This window comes from Sprattus sprattus, assembly GCF_963457725.1.
Source record: "Sprattus sprattus genome assembly, chromosome: 17".
NCBI lineage: Eukaryota > Metazoa > Chordata > Actinopteri > Clupeiformes > Clupeidae > Sprattus > Sprattus sprattus.
This window is the reverse complement of record NC_137915.1, coordinates 12,354,824-12,378,138: the sequence shown is the minus strand read 5'-3', so window position 1 is coordinate 12,378,138 and position 23,315 is coordinate 12,354,824. Positions and strand designations below refer to the sequence as shown.

The 23,315-nt window shown below is 44.3% G+C and overlaps 1 protein-coding gene across 1 annotated transcript in view; it reads right to left on the bottom strand.

Moving 5' to 3' along the window:
- tgfbr1b (transforming growth factor, beta receptor 1 b) overlaps positions 1-21,955 on the bottom strand; it is a gene marked incomplete at both ends in the record, with an annotated part of 45,203 nt that extends 23,248 nt beyond the window's left edge. The window contains 2 exons of the mRNA XM_080855645.1: positions 153-398; positions 21,886-21,955. Of these exons, the coding sequence (XP_080711771.1) occupies positions 153-398; positions 21,886-21,955 (316 nt within the window). The remainder of the gene's footprint in view (positions 1-152; positions 399-21,885) is intronic.
- Between the last annotated feature and the right edge of the window lie 1,360 nt (positions 21,956-23,315).

Genomic DNA, 23,315 nt, shown 5'->3' with positions numbered 1-23,315 from the left:
TCAGAGAGGTCTAAATATTATCAATTATAAACCACAGATCATCGGTACTCTTACTGAGCGTTTGCTTGAGGTTTATGTGTGTGTGTGTGTGTGTGTGTGAGTGTGTGTGTGTGTGTTTGTGTGTGTGACACTTGTTGGTAAGGCGGTCTTACCGGGAAAGCTGAGGTTGGGGTTCTTGTTACAGAGGTCGGTACTGCAACACATGGGGTAGATGCCGGTGTTGTCCTTGGTGGAGGGGGCGCAGACGAAGGGGCGGTCGCGGGGGATGAGCTCGTTGTCACGCAGGCACCAGCTCTGCCGCTTGATCTGCTGGTTGCCCTGTTTGGTGATGGAGGCGTAGCAAAGGCCGTCCGTGTTGCACGTGGAGTTGGGGCAGCGCTGGCAGTAGCATTGCAAGGCTGAAAACAGACACACACACACACACACACAGTCACTATTAGGGGTGCTATGGTACTACTTTCAAAATGGACATTGAAGCATTTTCAGTTTAAAAGGCGGTAGGAAGAGACACAGACAGACATAACAAAACAAAAAAACAGATGAATCATCGCTAATTAAGAAAAAATAATGGCCAGAGCAAATGTGTACACACACAAACCCCAACACAGGTAATGCCCAGCACACCAATCCATACATTAAATGACAGTATGTTCATTGACCCATTCTCCCTTCAAAGAAACAATGCACATCATTTTAGTTTTTTTCTTTTTTATATGAATAAAATACCAGTCGATTAATGAACGAGTACCCTGCCATGAACACGAAGCTGATTATGAGAATGGGTCTAGGGAGCAGGGTGTGTCCTTCAACCAGAGAGGTGCTTGGAACATTCTGAAGACTGTCTAGTCACACAGTCATGCTCACAGACGTGAGTCTGCCACACACACGCTTCACAAGGCCTGTCTGAGTTCTTGGGTGGGGGAGGTGAACACCACACACTGGGAGTAACCACTTGCAGACTTCCTCATGTCTGGATGCTGGACATATTTCCTGTCATCTAAGCGCTGATGAAGAGTCACATCAAGCTGTGTGTGTGTGTGTGTGTGTGTGTGTGTGTGTGTGTGTGTGTGTGTGTGTGTGTGGCAGACCAGTCATTCAGTGCTCCTAATGAAGATGCGGTAAGGTGGACACCGGCAGGAGTGTCTGTGTGTGTGTGTGTGTGTCTGTGTGTGTGTGTGTGTGTGTGTGTGTGTGTGTGTGTGTGTGTGTGTGTGTGTGTGTGTGTGTGAGACAGTGATGGCAGCAGCTCTGTGTCAGTGAAGAGGCCCCTTTGGTTCGGAGGGGCACATACAACTAATGACGCCTGTCTGGAAAATCAGCACTGACACTGGAGCCTTTGGGCAAGCAGGAACATCCAATCACAGCTCAGTCAACAGGTACTGTTTGGGCTAATCACATAAGCACCGAAAACAAAATAATGAAGGTCAAAATTAGGAACCTTCTGCAGCTATCAGCTCTCAGTTTTTCTCTCCCTCACTCACACACACATACAGGAATGCACTCGCTGAACTCCATCCTCTAACTTACAGCCAATGAGTGGTGTGTGTGTGTGTGTGTGTTAATGTCTGTCTTTTTGCTGGTCGGCGTGGCAACCACTGAGACATGAGGATACAGCCATGGCATAGAATAGTTAGTCAAAACACTGGTACTGAACAACAGAACAGGAGAGAAAGCAGAGAAAGCAGAGGAGGGACTTGAAAAGCTAAGCGAGGAGACAGGAGAGAGGAGTAGAAGGAGAGGAGGAGATGGGAAGGACACTAGTATAAAAGTAAACCCACAAAAAAAATCGTTTACACCATAATCATAGCAATGCTATCCCCGATGGGTCTGTCTTTTGGGCAGGTTCAGATTTCTGAATGAATGCGGACCTCGGTCAGGCCGAAATGTCTTTGCCACCACACTCGTCTGAGCCTATCCGCATAGCGACATATGAAACTAATGATTTGCGGTCGCTTCGGAGCTGAAACTACACACCAACATACAGGCGACCTATGGAAGGAGGAGAGGTGACAGAAACTCAAATAAGAACAGATGCAGATAAAGGGGAGAGAAAAGCAGTGGCTTTCGGACGTTTTATGCAGAAAGCACGACTGTTTGAGAAACCACAAAACAGGGCCAATAGACACACATGCACGGACGCACGCACGTCCATGTGTCAAGTGTGTGCTTGAGGTGAACATACACAAAGATAGAGCACAGAAACCCAGAAGGGGAAGAAAAAAAAAACCCAGAAAAGACTGTTTGACAAAGAAAAACAGAAAGAATGACGTAAAGACAAGAAATCCAGGAACACAAGTGGGTGAGTCAGAGCAAACACAGTGTGGGGAGAGGAGAGGAGAGAAGAGGAGAGGAGAGAAGAGGAGGTTAAAGGGGGAAGGGGGGATAAAACATTAACAGGACAGGAAGAGAAGGAGAGAGACACAGATAGACGAGGAGGGGCAGAACATTCCTCAGCTCGGGGGGAGAGAAGGCCTGAATTTCATTCTTGAGTGTGTGTGTGTGTGTGTGTGTGTGTGTGTGTGTGTGTGTGTGTGTGTGTGTGTGTGTGTGTGTATGGGTTCATGTAATGGAGCTGAAGTGGGAGCGAGCGCAGGCACAGCCATACTCAGGGTCTGCTGTAGACAGCCTCCTCTGTCCATGTAAATAAAGCATTTCACAATACACACTCCATTCCCCAAGGACATCATACTGTGTGTGTGTGTGTGTGTGTGTGTGTGTGTGTGTGTGTGAATGGTAACAGAGCAAGAGCAGGACAGAGTCTGTTTGTGTGTTTGTATTGGAAGACTGAGGAGAGCAGGGGCAGGGTGTGTGTGTGTGTGTGTGTGTGTGTGTGTGTGTGTGTGTGTGTGTGTGTGTGTGTGTGGGTGTGTGTGTGTGGGTGTGTGTGTGTGGGTGTGCTGCCCTCTCTCAATAGTTGGGAGCTGGCCATCCAGTTCCTGTTAGGTTGAGAGGAGAGTTGCCAGGGAGAATCTCTCAAGAATAGCTGTTGGTCATTGGTGGTCGTTGGTGTGTGTGTGTTTATAACACATAAGTCAGCTCTAAAGTAAGCTCTGCTGTTCCTTGTCTGGTTGACATGGGTGTGTGGGTGTGTGTGTCTGTGCGTGTGTTCGACAGGTTTTGACACGCCCAGATGAAAGAGTGTATGACAGTGACTGTAACTATAACTATAGTGTTGCTGACCCTGAATCATCCTGGGCACTAAGAATAGTCACACAGCCTCAATGCGCTTTATCTGTCTGCTGTCTGATGAGGAACACGTCTGCATACAGTCTGTGTCTCACACACATCATCACAAAGTCACACACCATCTCTCTGTCTCTTTCACACACACAAAAACACACACACACACACACACACACACAGTCTCTCTCTCTTTCACACATACACACACACACGCACACACACACACACACACACACACCAGCACCCTACATCCATCTCAGGTTTGCACATTCTCTTTTCTGGCATACACACACACACACTCTGTTTTGACTGATGTATATGGGTCAAAGACGTGACGCTCATGTTTTTGTGAACATGAGGATGAAATACATTTAAAAGTGTTAAGTTTTGAGAATAATCTATCAAATCACTTTGAAACATCATTTTCTTCAAGACCAAACTCTAAAAGTTCTGGTTTTATCCATTTTGGTGAGAATATTAAGAAAATAATGGTAAAATTGTCAATGTGGTGTAACCCTTAAAACGTAGTACCAAGTAATAAAACTTGCTAAAAAAATATGAAACTCTCTTCAAAATAGCCTCTGATATACTTTGGCATACTCTTACACTTGCACTTTTTAAAACTTAATAATAGTTATGTAACATCATTGTTCGGAATATTTAAATTAATATGGGGAATCATGTCTGTCAAGTCAACCTCTTAAATGTCAAGTGGTGTAACCACATTTTAGGAGCCATTTTGTAAATATTGTGCCAGAAGATCATGTCACAGAGAAGACCCCTAAAGAACCTAACTGCTACATGTCAAGGTTAGTACTTTCTCTAAAATGTGCGTTTTTCAGCCATGGTCAGGTGACATGTCAAGTGGTATGACCTTAGTAAAAATATAAATAAACCACAATAATCAAAGTGACTATATTAAATGTAAAATATGTTTTTAAATATTCACACCAATGTTAAGTGTTGACATAGTCATCCTAAATAATGCCTGCAGATTTTGGTTTTAAATTGAAATGTCAAATGGGGTAACCAGTTACCCCATTTGACATCTTCCTGTTTGAGGCCATTTTGATCAATTTAGGGCTGTAGAAGCAGTATGGTCATTTGGTGTAACCGATTAATGTCAATTGGCGTAACCAGTATTTTCCACAAAAATCTCATATTGTACAAAAAACTTAATATGGATGATACTTAAGTATTCCACTACACTGTTATAATGTGTTTTAAAACCATTTTTACCCAAATGGCCATGGAATATGCAGAAAACTTTAATGTTTACAACATAATGTCTTGCTCAGTACAATAAAACATCAGTTTAATCTGAATTTTTCAAATAAATATAATAAAAAAAATGTCAAGTGATATTTGAAAATCAATTACTTGTTTTCATGACTACACGTACATACAATCTAGGAGGATGAAATATGAAATACTTGTACTTGTGTAATGGTTACACCATTTGACAATAAACAGGGCCATTAGTTCCGTATTTGGTGAAAAATGGTAGAAATGTCATATCAAATACTATGAAACCAACAGAAATGCAAAATATACATTCTAACAGTCCTTGGGCATGTTGTTTTAACAGGTTTAAAACATATTTTTTAATTGGCATCTTGCCAATCCTTATTTGTCACTGACCCATATGCTGTCTAAGAAGATCCTCTGAGTTTGCTCAGCTAAGATGCAATGCTAAAGAGGATCACGGCCAGCGAGTGCGTACATGTGTGCGAGAGAGATTGTGTGTGTGCGAGAGTGTATGTGCGCAAGAGTGTGTGTGAGAGTGCGTGTGTGAGGGAACAAGGCCAGCACATGCCCATTCTGTTAGCTGCTGTTTGAGTATTCCACAGTGTGCTCTTGGGGACACCAAATTATGGTTCATTTCAAGGACAGTGTGAGAGTGTGTGCGAGTGAGGGTGTCTGTGTGAATGGGAGTGAGGGTGTCTGTGTGAATGGGAGTGAGGGTGTGTGTATGAGAATGGGAGTGAGAGTGTGTGTGTGAGAATGGGATGGAGGGTGTGTGTGAGAATGGGAGTAAGGGTGTGTGTGTGTGTGTGTGAACTGGGTAGTCCAAATCTACTTGTCACAAATTCAGACCCTACTATGCTCTAGCCTACCCACTTGAAACAAAGACAGAAACACACACACACACAAATCTTATTCTGTCTGATGATATGTCTGCCTTGATGACTCAAGTGGTGTACAACCATGCGAGGATGAGAACAGACTGAGCCCTTCTGTTTTCAATGGGCTATACACACAGTTTCATGTAGGAAAAAACTACTGGATTTCGAATTTTTAAGATTTACCAAAAAAAAATAAAGCATTGCTTCTTTTGTAGGGGTTTCATATACCTTCAAACAGATAAAAAAAAAAAAAAAAACTATCCTTCCTTCCATCTATCCCTCCATCAATCAATCAATCTACCTCTTCACCATATGCACACACCTATGCACACACCTCCATCATCTGCATCATCTGATGTCGCTCCCCTCCCCTTCACCATCTGTTGCTATGAAACAAACAAATGTATCTGCAGCTACAGGGTGCGTGTGCATGTGTATTGAGACTTTAAAGACGAGTGACTATTGCATTTTTATGAGGACAAGCTCACCAATAAACCATAAACTGGCCTGGGACCTCTGTGATTGGCCGAATGGGGGCTCTGATTTTTAAAGACATACGGCCCTCGTTTGCGCAGAAGCCATCAAGGTCACAGGAAAGATTTGGATTCATCGAACGGTTCACTTTGCCAAATGAATATTTGCCAAAGGCAGCAAGCAATGCTAGTGCAAAGAATGCTCAGCCTGATCGCTCCTCTGACAAGTTAAAAAAATACAAACAAAGGGGAAACAAGAAACACGAACCATAAATACACAGAAATAAGTCCTGTTTCTGTTTCTGCTTTCAGGAGTACTGTAAAATTCAGCCTTCAGCTAAAGGAGCCACTGAAGTGTTAGAACTAGTGGGAGATTTTGCACTTTTTGTAAAACGTAGGCCTGTATATTACAAATATCAAAAATGGGAGGTTGAAGTAAAATGCTTTCATGCTTTCAAGAATACCCGCACTCTATTTGCCAAGGTTGACAAGCTTACAAACCCCCACAACTCCTTTCCACAGAGAAATGAATGAAGGAATGTGCTTTTTTGGACACATTTTTATCAGGGTTCAGACCTCACCATAGTGATATACGGCTGAATATTGAATCAGGTAAAACTTCAGTTTTGGTTATACTAGATCTCAGTGCTGCATTTGACACTGTAGATCACAGGAAAGTGCTGGACAAGTAGGGAAATTAGATAGGACTTTAAGCAGTAGTCCTTTAGTTGGATAAGGTCTTATTCAAAAGGCCGGGGTTTCTTCGTCACCAATTGTAGTTATGAATCTGATTGAGTGGCAATGACATGCATCAGTTTACAGTAGGGATGCACCGATATGGAAATTCTTGGCCGATACCGATACCGATGTTCAAAACAACAATCTAGCCGATACCGATACCGATATTTGTTTATTTTGTTTTTGTTGTTATTCATTCACCCTTTTGTGCCAGGAAAATAATGAAATCATTATCTAAAAAGCAATGTGTTAAATAATGTCAGCCCTTTATCACTCTTAACTTTGAATGAGCACAAATTCAATCAGATTTATGAAACAATCTTTAGTTTAACTAAACTTTATTTAATATAATATCACCAGGCATCAAGACATCATTTCAACTGTAAACAGATGCTTGCAATGCAGCCTTACAAAACACAAGCATAAACCCTTAGGGAATGCCATATAAATTCAAGATTAAAACGAATATAATACAATATTTTTCTTTAAAAACTGCCTGCCATAAACATCGGCCAGTACCATCGGTGAAAGTCAAGTTTATTACCGATAGGCCGATAACATTAAAAGAGGCAAACATCGGCCGATACCGATGTACGGCCTATGCATCGGTGCATCCCTAGTTTACAGACCTCTTCAGTTTAATCTTTATATATATTGTTAAGGCCCTGAATATACCCATAATGTGTTTAAAGAATATAAACTGAGTAGGGCTCTTAGATCCATGGACTCTAGGTCCAGCTAGTAAAACCCAGAGTCCAACCTTAACAGGGTGAAGCAGCATTAAGCCGTTATGCTGCATGTGGAAGAAAGGACCAGAAGATGCAATCTATTCTTACCGTGCCTTCCTTGTAATTAGATCACTTATCTTTTAATTGTATTATTCTCTTTTAATTAGTACTTCATTAGTACTTCATTTTATTAATTAATATATTTTAATTATTATTTATTTTTCCTTTGGATGCTTTTATTTTTGCACATTGAATTGCCTCTTACAAATGAAGGTCAAGCAAATTCAGCTCATGGACAGTGACGCTGCCAGTACTGTAAGCAATGCTATTGCAAAGAACATCTGCCTTTTCAACTACTGATGGAGAAATAATGAAAAACATTATAATATTGACAAAAGAACCTACCCAAGAGGAAACAGGACTGTGCCTGAGCAGTGGATACTGGATCAGGTGTGGAGGCGAGTTGTGACACACACCCCCCACACACACACACACACACACACACACACACACACACAGATCCTACAGTATTCACACACACGGGCACATCCCTCCCCCCTCCATCTCCATCTCCGATGTTATGTATGTGTGTTATGTAACTTCATTCTAATGGCTGGGGGGGGGGGGGGGGCCTCATGCCTGACTGATCACTACATACATCAGCCCTGATTGCGCATGCCCAAGGAACACACACACACACACACACACACACACACACACACACACACACACACACACACACACACACACACACACACACGTGACCACTGTAATCAGTCAGCTGTTGAATCATTCTCCCTCTTCACTCTCTCCCCCCTTGCTGCCTTATGGCCTATGCTGTTATGTAGTCAGGTAATGGTGTGTTTGTGTGCATGCGGTTGGGTTTAATGGTGTTTTTACAATTTGCATTCCAAGTGAGTGTGTATGTGGGTCTGCTAAACATAAAGTGTGATGCCTATTTAGAGTGCATCCATGGTGCATGCGTATGCTGTGAGCTATGCGTCCATTTTAGTTACGTCACTACAGACGAGCTGAGCCGAGCCACATCCTGGGAAACAGCCATCAGCGTGATGGAGCCGGAATGGACGTGCAGCCAACACCGGTTTCCACAGCAGTACCACCACAGCACAAAGCGCCGCACGGAAACCAACAACCTCATCACACTCGTCTCGTCCTGTTGTTCTCATTTGATTTCAGACATGGCCGTCCTTTCCAGGAGGAAATAGGCAATTGTGATTAACACTGTTCAAGAACATAGAACAAAAGTACCACTACGGAATGAAATAGTCACAGGAGAGTAATGAAACAATATAAACAAACAGGAAAGAAAACTAGGTCACAAAATAACCTACTGGGCTGGTCTCCCAGGATGCATTGCAGGCTCACGCTTGGCCTGGGGCTGCAGATCATTAGGTGTAGGACGTGATAACCTACCATGTTCAAACTCCAAACACAGGGCATCAGACTTTCCTGATGAACTGCATCAGTGTCTCACAGTCAGGAGAGTGCCTGCGGAAGATTGTTCCTAATCTTGTTACGCCACAGGACAACCCAACGCCATGACTGAAAATCATAGGACTATATTATTTCCACAATGCAAAAAAACTTGCGGAATTCAGTGAAGAAAACAAAAAACTACCGTTGAATTTTTTACTAAAATGACCAAAAAGAAATACATTCGAGATAATTACAGACGACACTTTTGCCCACATGAGGGACACATGCACATCAAAGATGTTGTCAGAGACAGCTCGGTAGGTAGTAATGGTAATGAAACAACACGGTAAATCTCATCTCGCGCCACGTGGTCTCAGGACGGACCTTTCAGGTTTGGAGCGGTGTCGATATCTAAAAGGCAATAGGAGGAGAAGCCGCGCCAATAAACGGATGGAATAAGAATAAATAAAAAAGAATTAAACATAGTAAAGATTAATAATGTGCTTGAGCCATCACACTAATTAAAAAAGGAAAGGAGTGTGTGCATACTCTCTTTAGGGGCGTCTGCCATGGAGGAGGAGAGAGGCTCCACCCCTACCCCTAAACGCCACGCCAACCCCATCACCTCGTGATTTTCAGGGGGTTTGCAGCTGTATCCAGGCAACAGCAAACAATGCATCGCTGTCAGCCAGCGCTATAGGGTTAAATGGATTTTCTTTTGTATTCTCCTGAGAGGCCACAGGACACACACACACACACACACACACACACACACACGAACACACACACGAACACACACACACACACACAACAAAGAGATACTCTGATAACATGCGTTTAAAGCGAGCTATGTGTAATCTCTCTATTACATTGGGCTCTATGTACAGTTGAGCTCTACGGCCAGGATTAAAATCCAATCCCATTTACTGAGACGGATGCAAAACTCGGGCATAGATATCGCCACAGACACCCGGATAAACGAAACACACACACACACACACCCACACACACACACACACACACACTTCTCCTTTAATAAAAAGGATTGCTGGGTGGCCTCAAAACCACTATTCATTGGCAATTTTCTCTGAGGCACGAAGAGAGAACGAGTAGGGAAAACACATCTAAATCAATCACCTCAAATGGATCCAGAAAATAAGGAGCAGTGGGTAATTTAAAGTGATGGAGCATGCAGCTTTAAAGGGTGGGACCGGTATAAACACCTCTCCTCCTAGAAGGGCCCATGTGGGGACACATCAGGCCTCAGTGGGTATGAATCCTGAATCCTACTCGAGAGGCAGCTGTTGAACAAATAGGATCTTAGGTATTGTATAGGCTTATGTATTGTATGGTTTACAGCCTTTCACGCCTTAGGAGTGTCATGAACTAAAAGACATGACTCAGTCAGACAGATAGTCATACGCTCTTTTTCTCAGTGGGTTGTCTTCATAGGTATTCATACACCAAGGCCCTTTTTATTAAACATCAAGCCTTCACTTTAGTGTGGTTGCGTCACTGTCAGCTCTATAAGAACTTACTGTTAGATTGTCACATTGAATCCTCTGGACTTCATTATTGTTCTGCTCGTGACTGTGCTGAGGCTTGTCATCTTGTGCTTTTTCAGTTTGTTTGGAAGCGATTTCAGTCTTTCCTGCTTTATCTGGAGAGGCCAACTTTTCTTCGCTTTTTTTCCCTGTGTGTGTGTTTGTGTGCGTGTTTCTCACTGGTCGGACAAGTGGAACACACTTTCTCCAAGTTTCTAGCGAGAGTGAGTGTATGTGCATGTATGTGTTTGTGTCTCTTGCTGCTCGGGCAGATGCAACACACACACTCTCCAAGTTTCTGGCGAGTGTGTGTATATGTGCTACACTGTGCTGCAGTAATATTCCATGTTTTGGCAGGTGTGAAGAAAGAAGACCTTTTAAACAGCGGCAGGCTGCGGGGACCTTGTGAAACTGTCTCAGCTTAGCACGCTACAGTCAGGACAAGGTGGAGAGAGAGGGGCGGGAACAGCTGATGGCTTTTCTTCAATAAGCTGTTCTGTTGAGCTGTTGAGCACTGGGCAACTGGGCTGCTAAAAGAGTTAGGCCATCCTTGAGAACCCCTTCTGTCAACCTGACTAATAATGTATGGCTCGAGTCTGCAGCAATTCTGGACACATTTCAGAGAAATGTTCGAAAACTCCCAAGCCTTCAGATGCAATATTTCACACAGGTTACTTTGATAAACATTTCAGCGGTACCTTCTTCATGTGGCAAAAGTGACACGATGTGTAATCTTCAGAATGGTTGAATTTGTTCTTATTGCACTGGCAATATCTCGTACAAACAAGGCAAACTGGAGCACTGGCCTTCCACCCTTCCGTCTCTCTTGCTCTTTTTTCCCCTCAACAGCTCCACTCCTTCAAACTGGTCTTCCTGAGTCTCGCTGTTATCAATAAATAATAAATAATAATAACCACTGGCTGTTACCCAGAATTCTGCATCTGCACCAGTGGTGGCGTCGTCAAAGCACAATCCTGTGTGTGTGTGTGTGTATGTATGTGTGTGTATGTGTGTGTGTGTGTGTGTGTGTGTGTGCCTTATGGAGTGTACTGCACAATGCCACATCAGCATGCAAAACTGCGTGGCCAATCCCTTTAAGTCACAAATACGCATCCTGACAAACAAACAAACAAACACACAAACAAAAATAACTCTGCTGGGGAGGAAATTTCGCACAGCCTTGCTGATAACAGAGTACCTGCTATCAGTGCCTGTAACAGGAAGCGACAGCATGCCAGAGCCATCCTCCCCTCAGTTCACCTCCCCTCACCTGGAGATTAGCCGGAGCATGTACGAGCAAATCGCTCCTTAAAAAAAAATCACTTCAGACTCAATCCCTTATTGATCACTTCTGGAGAATAGCCCGTCAGTAGGCTGAGCACTCCCTCACGCTAAGGAGTCCAATGAGAAATAAAAGCCCATCTTGGATGTGCTTTGAGAAAGCCTCCAATGTTTCGCAGGCAATTTTGTCCTCATACTGATCTCCCCGAGTCCCAGATGTCTAGGCCCAAATTTCTTAGACTCTGTGTCACTGCTCCTTCAGAGACTTACTATCTAATCTGAAGCACGGGAGCTATGGCAGAACAGCTCAGTTTCTACACAGCTTAGCAACATAAAGTAAATGGTAAATGGACTGCATTTAAAAAGCGCTTTTCTACTCATAGAGCACCAAAAGCACTTTACGTGTTAATGCCTACGCCATCAGTGTGTAAAAGGGGAGATGTCTGAACCAACTATCTAAAGAGCCAACCTGTACATTGGTATACCTGTACGGTTGGGGGTTCAGTGTCTTGCTCAAGGACATTGACAAGTGGTGACCCTGGATCGAACTAGCAACCTTGTGATTGCTGAATGACTCCTCTACCTCCTGAACCAATGTCGAACCACCATCATTGAATATTGAACACAGGTCTGTTGTTGGCACCTCCTTACGCATTGGTGATAAACTAGCCCGGCTATCCACACATGAAGAGTTCAAGAGAGCTTGGGGATGCTTCAGACTTAAAATGGCCGTCCAAAGCCAACGCTTGGGCTCCAGGAAGAGGAAGTGAAAAACTGATTTTTAAATAACATCTTCTTTAAGAGTGTGGACACGTACTGTGGAAATAGACGCCTTGCCTGTAGGGCAAGTCACTCTTTGACTTCTGCAAAATGAAAAAATAAATCTGCAAATCTGAAGACCCTTATAAAGGGAAATGGATGCCTCGTGAGTCTCGAAAACCTTGAGTGAGTCTCGAAAACCTTGAGAGGACAGAGAGGTTTTTGAAAAGGGAAGGTGTCTGCTGCTGACGACAAGCAGGCAGACCATCAATGGACTAATGCAAGGACACCCAAACTATTACAATGGACACGACTTCCTCCAGGAAGAGGAGGTGAAAAACTGATTGTTAAATAACATCTTCTTTAAGAGTGTGGACACGTACTGTGGAAATGGCCGCCTTGCCTTTAGGGCAAGTCACTCTTTGACTTCTGCAAAATGAAAAAATAAATCTGCAAATCTGAAGACCCTTTAAAAAAAAAAAAACACACACAAACTGCAATCATATTGTTTTCTTTTCACACTGCCATTTATTTCCCCCTGTAATAAATAGGCCTGAAGCTCTGATAAAAGGACTGTGTTTCAAACGCACACTTCCCCCGAGTTGAAGGAACAGAGCTGAAGATCAGATCAATACCCAAGGCTGACGATCAGATCAATACCCAAGGCTGAAGAGAGATTCAAATCAGAAGCGGACTCACTGACGAAGATGACCCAGTGAAATCCAACTCCTACAGATCGGGCCTGGCAAACGCATCAGAGCCCCTTGAGGCATCTGGGGTCTCACTCCCTCGACGCGATCAGTCAAGCGCCGAGAGCTCTTTAACTGGCCACATATTTATGGGAAATTAACATGCTTGCCATCTGGCATGGATCACCAGCACAGATGTGTGAGCGCAACACAAGAAGCATGACGACGGTTTGGAGATGAACACAAAGAAATACCAACCTTGAACAGGGGCACCAAAAGCAAATTAATAAGTAGATAAATAAATAACGATTAAATATAGATTAAATAAACAATGACAAAAGATTGGCAAACAAACAAGGTACATTATGTTTTTTTTTTGTTTGAGGGGCAAAAAAAAACATGGATATTGGTGTATCCCACCAGCCTGTCTGATATGGGTCTGAAGAGCATATAATCCACAGTCGTTGAAATATCCAAATGTCTGAAATTAATTGAATTCTGCACAGCCAAATCTGATTAAGACTTAATAAGCCTTTTTTTAACACACAGAGAACAAAGGGAGGGGAGGATAGGGAAGATAGGGAAGATGGTGGGGTGGGGGGTTGGGCGGTTAAGGCCATGCATCAAGTGCCCACTATTGGGTTGTGTCTCAAGAGGCTGCAAATGAAAAGGAAGGAGAATGTTTAATCTAATACCCACCGCACTGCAGAAAAAAAAGAGCCAAAGATAACAGCCTCAGATTTCAAGAATCGATGGCAATTGGATTTCGCATCCCGGGAGCCCCTCTCTGCAACCTCCAACATAGTCATTGAATTATCCAGCATTCACCAGCGCAGGCTTCTGCGGAGTATGCACAGGGAGGCCAGTGCAAAGCCTTGCTTCCCTTTCTGAGTCACAGAAGGAACTGAGGACAAACAAACAGAATCTACCAGAAATTCCATTGGTAGATAATTGACAGAGGCGAAGAGAAGAGAAGAGTCTGTGTTAAGGCCTAGGGTTGCCGAAACAATAAGGGAGGCAGAGGCGAGCGAATTGCAATTAAACAATGATATTCTATTCATTAACTTGTTCTCCAAAAGGACAGTGGAATAGTCAATCGTGTAGTTCAAGAGCAGCAGCAGCTCCTATAAAGGCCACGGCTACACCTGTGTGCCGGTGAAGCCCCTCAGCACACCTGAATCCGAGCGCTCGGGAGCAGACAATTAGAAATATAACAGAAAAGGCCTAGTGGCCTTCACAGTCTGTGAACTTTTTCAATTAAATCCAAGCCAGAGGACACACTGTATTGTTCTAGGCTAGATGAAATGAAACAATGTGATAGAAGTGGACAGTAAGATTGTTAGAAAATCTCTTTGTGAGGGAATGAAAAAAAAAATTGGACTACCAAACTGATCTGATGGATAGTAGCTCTAATAGGTTTGTGGAGGGTTGCTTCTGTGTATTGGAGAAGACTGTTGTTTTATCCCTTCACATCATATTAAATAAATCTTATATAAGCAATGTGTATTGTGCTAAGCCAATTCTACAACTGAAAGTGTAGCGCCGGTGCAATAAGATATGCATGTCCTACTTCTGACACAAGAAGGCTTTTTTGGATATGATTTCTGCAAGGCCAGTAGGGACCTCAAAAGCTCACGGTCTGAATCTCAAACTTTATCCATCTGGCAAATAAAGTTCAATATCAAAACAGAAGTTCTTTGGACTGGATTTAAAAGAAAACCTCTTACAAAATTAAAAGGCAGAGACCTTCAAAATCACATCGGAATCAGAATCATTATTTCCTAAAAGTCTGTGTCCTTCTCTCTGGAAATGTTCAAACTATTGAAGTTTTTAGAAGTCCTGGCTGATACGTACTAAATATTATATTAGCTCCCAGGAGTCAGTCTCTCTCTCTCTCTCTCTCTCGCTCCCTCTCTCCCTCCCTCCAAGACGAGACAGACTGAATACAGAGCATCTTGGTGGTTTACCCATCACTGAGACGATCTCTACAGCTTAAAGAAACCAACTCAAGGATAGACGAGATGATAACACAATCATTTCTGTTGCCTGACAGGTGAGATGCACTAGTCAGGCAGTGTAACACTTCACACACACATTCAGTGAAATCAGTGTGTATGGTCCCTGAGTATCAAACCCATGGCTTTGGTGGTATCTTGCTCTACCAGTTGAGCTGCAGAAACTCTGGAAGAGAGAGAGAGAGAGAGAGAGAGAGAGAGAGAGAGAGAGAGAGAGAGAGAGAGAGAGAGAGAGAGAGAGAGAGAGAGAGAGAGAGAGAGAGAAACTCTGGTACAGCCACGTCAGGGCAAGGTGTTTCTCAGAAGCAGCTGATATATAAGGGCTAGTTTAGGAATGAACACCAAGCAAGGATGAGATGCAGACAAAGACTATAGAGAAGGGGAACATGGATGGGGGGTGGGGTGGGAGGCTGCAATGAGGGGGTTTCGTGTGTGTGTGTGTGTGTGTGTGTGTAGGGAGGATGGGGGATGAAGGGTCCCACCCCCAGATTAATACCAATGTCTCTGTCCATCTGCAGAGACCCAATGTCTCAACTTTAAGCACGTGCAGAGCCAGACAGCCTGCCGATTATGTTCTAAGGAAAGCAACTGGGGGTGTGTGTGTTGGAAGGGGGCGGGGGGTCTGTTGATGGACTATAGCTGTAGGATTGCTTCGGCTATGGGATGGAGGCGGGTGTCGTGATGCAGCAGTAGCTGATGGGAGAACAGATGAAACAGATGTGTGGGGGTTGGGGTGGGGGGGCAGTCACATGTGCGCCTCATCAGTGAGCGAGCGAGCGCGTCACTCCTTGTGCTCACCTTCATGCGGAGTGGAATTCATTACTCCCGTTTCCCAGCAACCACACCATCCCTACTCCCCCCGTTGCCTGCTGGTATATGGTTACCTTGACGCTGTTTGCAGGCGTCCGACTCGCCGCGGAAGAACGAGAACACATTGGCACACTCGCATGCCTCAGCCTCTGTGTAAACACTGCTTCTCACGCACACATTCATTTGCTCTCCCTCACACACACACTTATACTGTGCCTCCCCCTGGCCTCTTAAATCTCCCTCGCCCCCCTCGTTGGTCCCGATGGGGATCCCAGAGTCATTTCCATAGGTCATGGCCTTCCCCTAGCCTACCACCCCCACACACACACACACACACACACACACACACACACACACACACACACACACACACACACACACACACACACACACACACACACACACACACACACACACACACACACACACACACACACACACACACACACACCAACCCCCCATTATTGCTGATCTTTTGTCCACGACAGATGTGGGGTTGGGCGGCGGGACCTTTCGCTCTCAGCTGGTCCGCCCCGGCTCGGCCCAGTCTGGCTGACCCCCACTCTCCCCCCTCACTGCCAACTGCGTTCAGACTCCTGCTGCCTTTGTCTGGGCACAAGAGCGTGCAGCCTCCACTGAAGCAACTAAAACACTCACAGATCAATACAGAAAGGCCACTTTAGGATTCAGGTGGTTCCGTTGAGAGCAACAGAGACAAATATCAGTGGGTACACACGCACACACGCACACACGCACACACACACACACACACAAAATCTGAATCTGAGAATCACTGCATTGGTTTTGGTTTGGATTGTGAACTTTGCCGATTACACTAGTTCAACCATTAACCAATGTCTGATATTAAGAGCACTGACATGCAAGTGTACTGGTGTAGAAGAGAAACGGCCCATATGTGGGAGCCTCTGTGGATATTGATAAGTATTCCTGGGCACGCTGGGAAAATAAACTGCCTGCAAACATTTGCTGAACAAATGTGGGTGCAGTGCGGGCTAGCGTGTTCTCACATAAATATTTATCAGGTTTACTTAAGAGTGAGCGACCCTTCCCATGTACAGCTGTTCAAACGCCACTTAAAGCTACACTGGTCCAGATGCTATGAGCCTCGCTGAAAATTACACTTTTACAGCAAGCAAAGGACGCCAAAGAATCTGCCAAAATGCCTCCCAAACATGATCCTTGTGCTCTGCTGTTCAGGGAGAAAGGGCATCAAAAACAGCACCACAAACACAGGATGCTTAATATAAATAGTAAGAAGATATCATTCCGGACACCATGTCTATTAAAACTGCCCGAGTCATAATTGTGGCACGATTTCTGACCACTGGTTTTGGCACAGCAAACAGCGTTCTAGTGGGCTTCCAACAGCCACACACTGACCCCTGTTCTCTGCAAATGGCTGCCACTCACACAGTCTCTAGGTGATAATTAGCTCTGGCGCACACACGTCCCCCTGTGAACTACGGCGCGATCGAGCTTGGAGCAAGGTGGCAACCACAACTCGACTCGGAAATCATAGGCTGGACAGAAAGAGAGGTGCTGTGTGTGTGTGTGTGTGTGTGTGTGTGTGTGTGTGTGTGTGTGTGTGTGTGTGTGCGATCATGGTCGGCTTGAGAGCAAGAGGGCATTCATCCAAGACCTTTGTTAGACAGCCGCGTGTAGAGTGTGGTTTGAAGTCTGGGTGTATGTTCGTGCACCCTCATGATTGTTGTACAATAAAGTTTTTTTCCCCCCATTTTAAACCTAGACCAAAGGTTTTGTTTGTTCTACGACACTGTTTAATGCTGAAGAGTTCAGAATGATTATCACCCAAAGTCATGGCGGTTGAAGTACAACAATTATGCCTTTAGGAAACGCAGGCATGCTCTGTGACGAATCAGACACTCAGATCTCCAAGTAGTCGTTCTGCTTTCCAGGACACCAAGGCCATCCACGTGGAGAGGGGGGGGGGGGGGGGGGGGGGACTCCATGAGACATTTTCTCTTCCACTTAAATTAATCTCCTCCCTCGCTGACAAACCACACACCCTCTGGAAGGGTTGCTTGGAGTTACAGACCTGGCTTCAGCTTGTGAGAACGAAGCGAAAGCTTTAAAGAGTGGTGCTCCCTCCTCCAACACTGGTCCCAGGCGTAGCCCTGATGCATTGCCTGCTCCGACTTGCCCTGTCCGAAGCCCCCACCCCCCGTGTGAGAAGAGAGGAAGACAATGAGAGAGCAAGGCCAAAAAGGTAGGGAGGCGTGTGTGTGTACTGGTGTGCCAATCGACAGATATAATGTGCGTGCATGCCCATGTACCAGCGTGGAAATGGATAAGACGTTCATATAGTGTGTGTGTGTGTGTTTGTGTGTGTGTACGTGTGAGTATGTGTGTGAGTATGCGCGTGTGTGTGTGTGAGTATGTGTGTGTGTGAGTATGTGTGTGTTTGTGAGTATGCGTGTGTCCGTGTGTGTGAGTCCAGTGTGTGTGTGTGGGTATCAGTGTGCAAATAAATAGACGAACATATAGTGTGCGTGTGTGTGTCTGTGAATATGTGTAAGGAGGGTTGCAGAGACTGTGCAGTGTATAGTGTTGGTGGGGCCCATTAGAGACGGGGGGGGAGAGGGGGGTGGCTTTTGTGCCCAGGAGAAAGCCACTTAACCCAAATTGCTTCGCTAAATCATCAGCAGAGAAAATGGATTGTGTAAAAGGAGGCTCCTTCAGATAAGGGCGTCTTCGAAGGAGAGAATTAAAGAAACAACGCCAATCACTTAATCGCTCAACACTGGCGATGGCAAGAATTCGAGTTACTCAGCTGAAGGACAGATGCAAATGGAGGTGCACTACTGGTGAGAGAAAAGGCACCGGGTCAATTTGGTTCATCTGTCGCAAATTTCCTCGCAGAAGTCTTTACCACACCACAAAAAAAATCTCACAAGCACTTCAGACTGCACAAATACTCTGCACGCTAACATCCTTGTACTTGCAATTCTGAAGAACAAAGACTTCGAAAAACAGATGCGAACAAGGCAAAACAAAGCCCACAAAAACCCTCTTCACAGAACACCCTTTTGAACACGTTTTTTCCCCCCAGCCTCTCTTTCTAAAAAGCTACCCTTGCAGTAGGGCAGTAGCGTTCTCCATTCCAACGAATGCAGAGCTGTTTGAACGCATCAGTGCCTTCCCATTCAATCACCGCTGACACCAGTACAACTTCTCAAATTAGTTTTGGTTCCTTAAGCCAGGACAACAGGCGGTTCGAGGTCACACAAATGCTTCGGATTCCTCTGTCCGAAATGCAAAGATACTGTATTGCCTGCGTATCCAGTGCCCCCCGCTCGGCCAAGAACCCCCCCTTTTTTTTTTTGGAAGGGGGGGGGGTCAGAATGACTACCAAGCCAGGCTGCGTTTCCCATAAGCATCATTATGATACAATCATCACAAAATCATAGAGAAATGATTTGATGATGTTGTAGCAATGTTTACATCTGCAGATCAAAAAAAGATTCTGACACTGAATCTTTTTTATCTGTAGGGGTACAAATTGTATGTGTGTATTTATATAAATGTTATATATACCCCATAAGAGCACTCTGAGCAAAGGAGGAAAAAAAGGCTGTGTTTTCCTTTTGTCATGCCTTGCGTGCTGCATCGATGTTACGAAACAAAATGTCAGCACTGGCCAAGCATCCTTTTCCCAGGCCAGGCTCTCTGAGGTACAGGATAGGCCAGGCTCTATGAGGTACAGGATGATGGTACAGGCAGGCAGGTAACGCTTTCAATGGGGTTCATTTGCTGACGTGGCACCCGGGAGATGTCACTGAAGGCGTGCTGAGCAGGGCTTAATTCGGTGTCGTAAATGGGATTGTGTGCTGACTAGAGCAAGGCTGGGCTGGGGTTAAAGAGCCATCAAGGAACTCATAAGGGGGAGAGCACCGTAATGCATTGCCCAGGGCGACAGTCTGCACACAATCATGTGCTAGTCGCTAGTTCCACACAAGATGGATGGGATGGGAAGAACACACGGGCAATCAGTATGTACAGCAGACTATAAACTAAATTCAGAAGAGAGAGGAATCCAGAAGGTTGATCAACAGCAATCCAATCGGGACTGCATTGTATGGTCACACCACTCAGTGTAATCCAACCACTGCAGCTGTGGGCAGAATTAAAACCACCTCCACAGTGTAACGCACCTCACTGGTGCAACATTTATTAGAAACATTTATCTTAAAAGGGCCCCACAAATGTAATTAGCCCTTTAGAACGGACTATTCTAGACGCCCATCTCTTAAAATGCTGTGCATTATTGATAACATCCCTGAAATGAGTGCATGTGGGACCGGACCGACTCAATCAGATAACTCCATGCATTATAAAAGGGCTTGTAGCAAACGGCAGATGAAGATCGAGCTCAGTTCAACTAAATAGTAAAAAAAGATCACATTCACAAAATCTTCAATTTGCCTAAGTGGTCTGTTGTATCACCCACTGAACTATGCTCCGAGATTATTGATTTAATTACACGGAACACTGATGCAAATAGCCAGAACCCGGACCTATAAACCCACAAGAAAGCTGTGCAGAAGCCCATCCTATACCTAACAAAGGCTCCTTGCTATGCCAGAAAACAATATCTAGGCTATCCGATTCTTCTTACTTGCACAACGCATCCTTTAAGACAAACCGGATTTGCTTAAAATCACATAACATTAGTAACTTTGGCTAATGTTTGGGCAGCGTTGTATTACTGCGTCTGATCTCTATAGCACGCGCTCAACTGTGTAACGTAAGGCATCACAACATATCAATCAACTTGATGTGCTCACTTCAATGTGATATAGATTAGACCTCTTTCACGTCTTGGCAATACTATATCACGGCACACATACGTAAAGCTTTACCAAACTATTCTAACAGCATGTGTTAACAATACGTTGCTAATTTAACGCCTCATCACGAAAGTTACCAGTCTCCTCAACACCCATTGACAATGTCCTGGGTTGTATGTCTCATGAAGAATAAACGTTATAAGCTAGCCAGCTATACATTCAAGTAACGTCAGAGTGGCTAGCCAGCTGGGCATTGCACATATCAAAGTTACAAACACTAACCCAACATAACGCTGACTGTCTTGAATTGGTCATTATTAACAATACGCTTCTACAGACATAATGTAATCTGAAGTAACGTTAATATTAGCTAGCTAGCATTCTGCGTTAATGTAATGCTGGTCAACGCAAGTTAATGTTAATGTCAACTGTCCGAGCCAGTAACAGCGTTGGGTAACATTAACGTTAAAGCCATAGCTAGATACACGAGAGCGAGCGAGAGAAAAAGCCTCTGGGTCGGCTAACATTAGCTGGTTGACTGTGTTAGATTCCACCCAACTACCAGTAGTTTACAATAATCTGACGATGTCTAGTTTGGATATGGCACTGCCATTGGCAGGGTTGAATAGTTTCTACCACACGTAGCTGAAGTAAGCCGACCAACTAGCTGACGTTAACGTGTGAAGCGTTATTAAACGCACATCAAACAAAACAACAACGTTGTGTGGCAGTTTTAAGTTGGCATCTATCGATGGCTAACGTCAGTCTTGGGATAACTTCATTAACATTAAAAACAAGTTGTCCACGAGGCTTCAACATACTGCCTGGACTTAACTTGTTCGCCACGTTTGACACAAGTTTTTCATCCGGGGTTCCAAAGCGAGACATCGTAGGTTTGATGAAAACAAACAGCAGTCATGTGGGATGCCAACTTTGTATTTGCTCAACTGGGAATATCAATCAGGAGCAGTTCATACACAGCAGGTTGCAGATTACTTGGCTGCTGTGCACTGCACTTTAGCCCTCATCTGGGCTAAAAGCCCTTTATGTAGCTGTAACGTTAGCCCACACATTTCTACAGAGACATACTCCCCTAACAATGTGCATTCCTCTGACAGAGCGGGTCTCTCTGACCTGCGCCATCTTTGAAATAGTCTTTGGGGCTGAGGCTTCTTGAGACAAAGAGCAACAACGAGAGATCAAACTTCACGGCAAACACACTGCAACGGAACAGAAAACAACCAAGACAGCTAACTGTAGCACGTCCCCTTACCTTCAGTTTCTTGAATCCCAGTTCCAAAGAACACGAGCGAAAATATGATACAACAAGGTATTGCATCCATCCTGAAATCAGACTTACTCTAGACTGGTTGTCTCACAGTCAACTTCGCTCGCTAGTCTGCCCGTGAAAAAAAATGCCTGATTGGCTGGGGCTGCCACCACACCCCGCCCAGACTGAGTAAACCACCTCAGACTGAGCGCTGGTAAACAGTTTTGCCTTGGTCAGGGGCTAATAGTAAGGACAGTTATAGCCTCTATGACTAGTATCTCTTAAGTAAAAATTGGGATGTGGTTTTTAATGTAACCTTATTTGACATAGACACGAAACTAGCATTTCCTGTATGTATGTCAAGTTTTATAACGTTGTCTACGAGTCTCTTCAATTCTGTTGTATTTTGTTCAGGAATTAGTGGATCGCTTGAGAAGCCACAGTTCTGTTGCGTTAACCCTTGGCTTGAAAGTTCACAGAAACCGACAGAGATATTACTGTGCCAGATCATTTCTCGTCGTGTATTTTTTTGCACAACAGATATGGCAAGGCAATTGTCTCTTGTCACAAAATTGTGGACGTTATCGCAGGAAATACGTCAGCACTGTATGCTTAAGCCACAATAGTCAACCCTTAATCTACAAAAATGGTCTGAAGCTGTTTTTGCTATTGTCATCTGAACAGTTATTAGATTCTCCCTGTTATTAGAGTCTCCCTCTGTGGATCTGTAGGAATTTTCCTTTTATTACATTCAAATAATGCTGCGAATGGCAGTTGTTCTGCAGATGTCGTTGCCTCAGTGCATTTCGCAATATTGGTTTTGTGTTAACTGGGGCAATATTGTTTAAAACAGTAGTTTTAACTGAAGATCTGTTGTTGCAAAACATTAGGCCGATTTCCTATATCATTTGTTTTAACCTAAATTATCCAGAATATATAATACATCGCAGCATTGCAGCTGTAACTTAGAACTCCAGCATAGTAGCCGAAAAGAGGAAGGCCAACGTTAATGGAGAAGTGTTGCCAAATCACCCACTTTCTTTATCATGCAGCTGACTTATGACATCTTACAAAGCAGTGGACTAGGATGGTTCTAGCCCTGATGTTGTGCGGATCCGGGCCGACCTCCTCTACTTTAGGCACAGATTTGCTCAAGAAACTAGGTCTGCTTTTTTTTGGTGAATGTGTGAAACAGACACAAAGCATATAAAACCCATTCAGTGCCAAAATAATGGTATTCACTCAGGCTAGCCTGAGATTGCATGAGGAGGTCTTTGTGTCTTATGGGGTGCACCCCCAAAATCCCTCTACAAACCCCCCATACTGAGGGAGACAAAGCGTGTGACCCCCCCAGCCCCCATCGCCTCTGGTCGGTGACAGAGATTGATGATCGCCCATTGTTTGATCTCCATCTGACTTGCATAGGCCTCGGA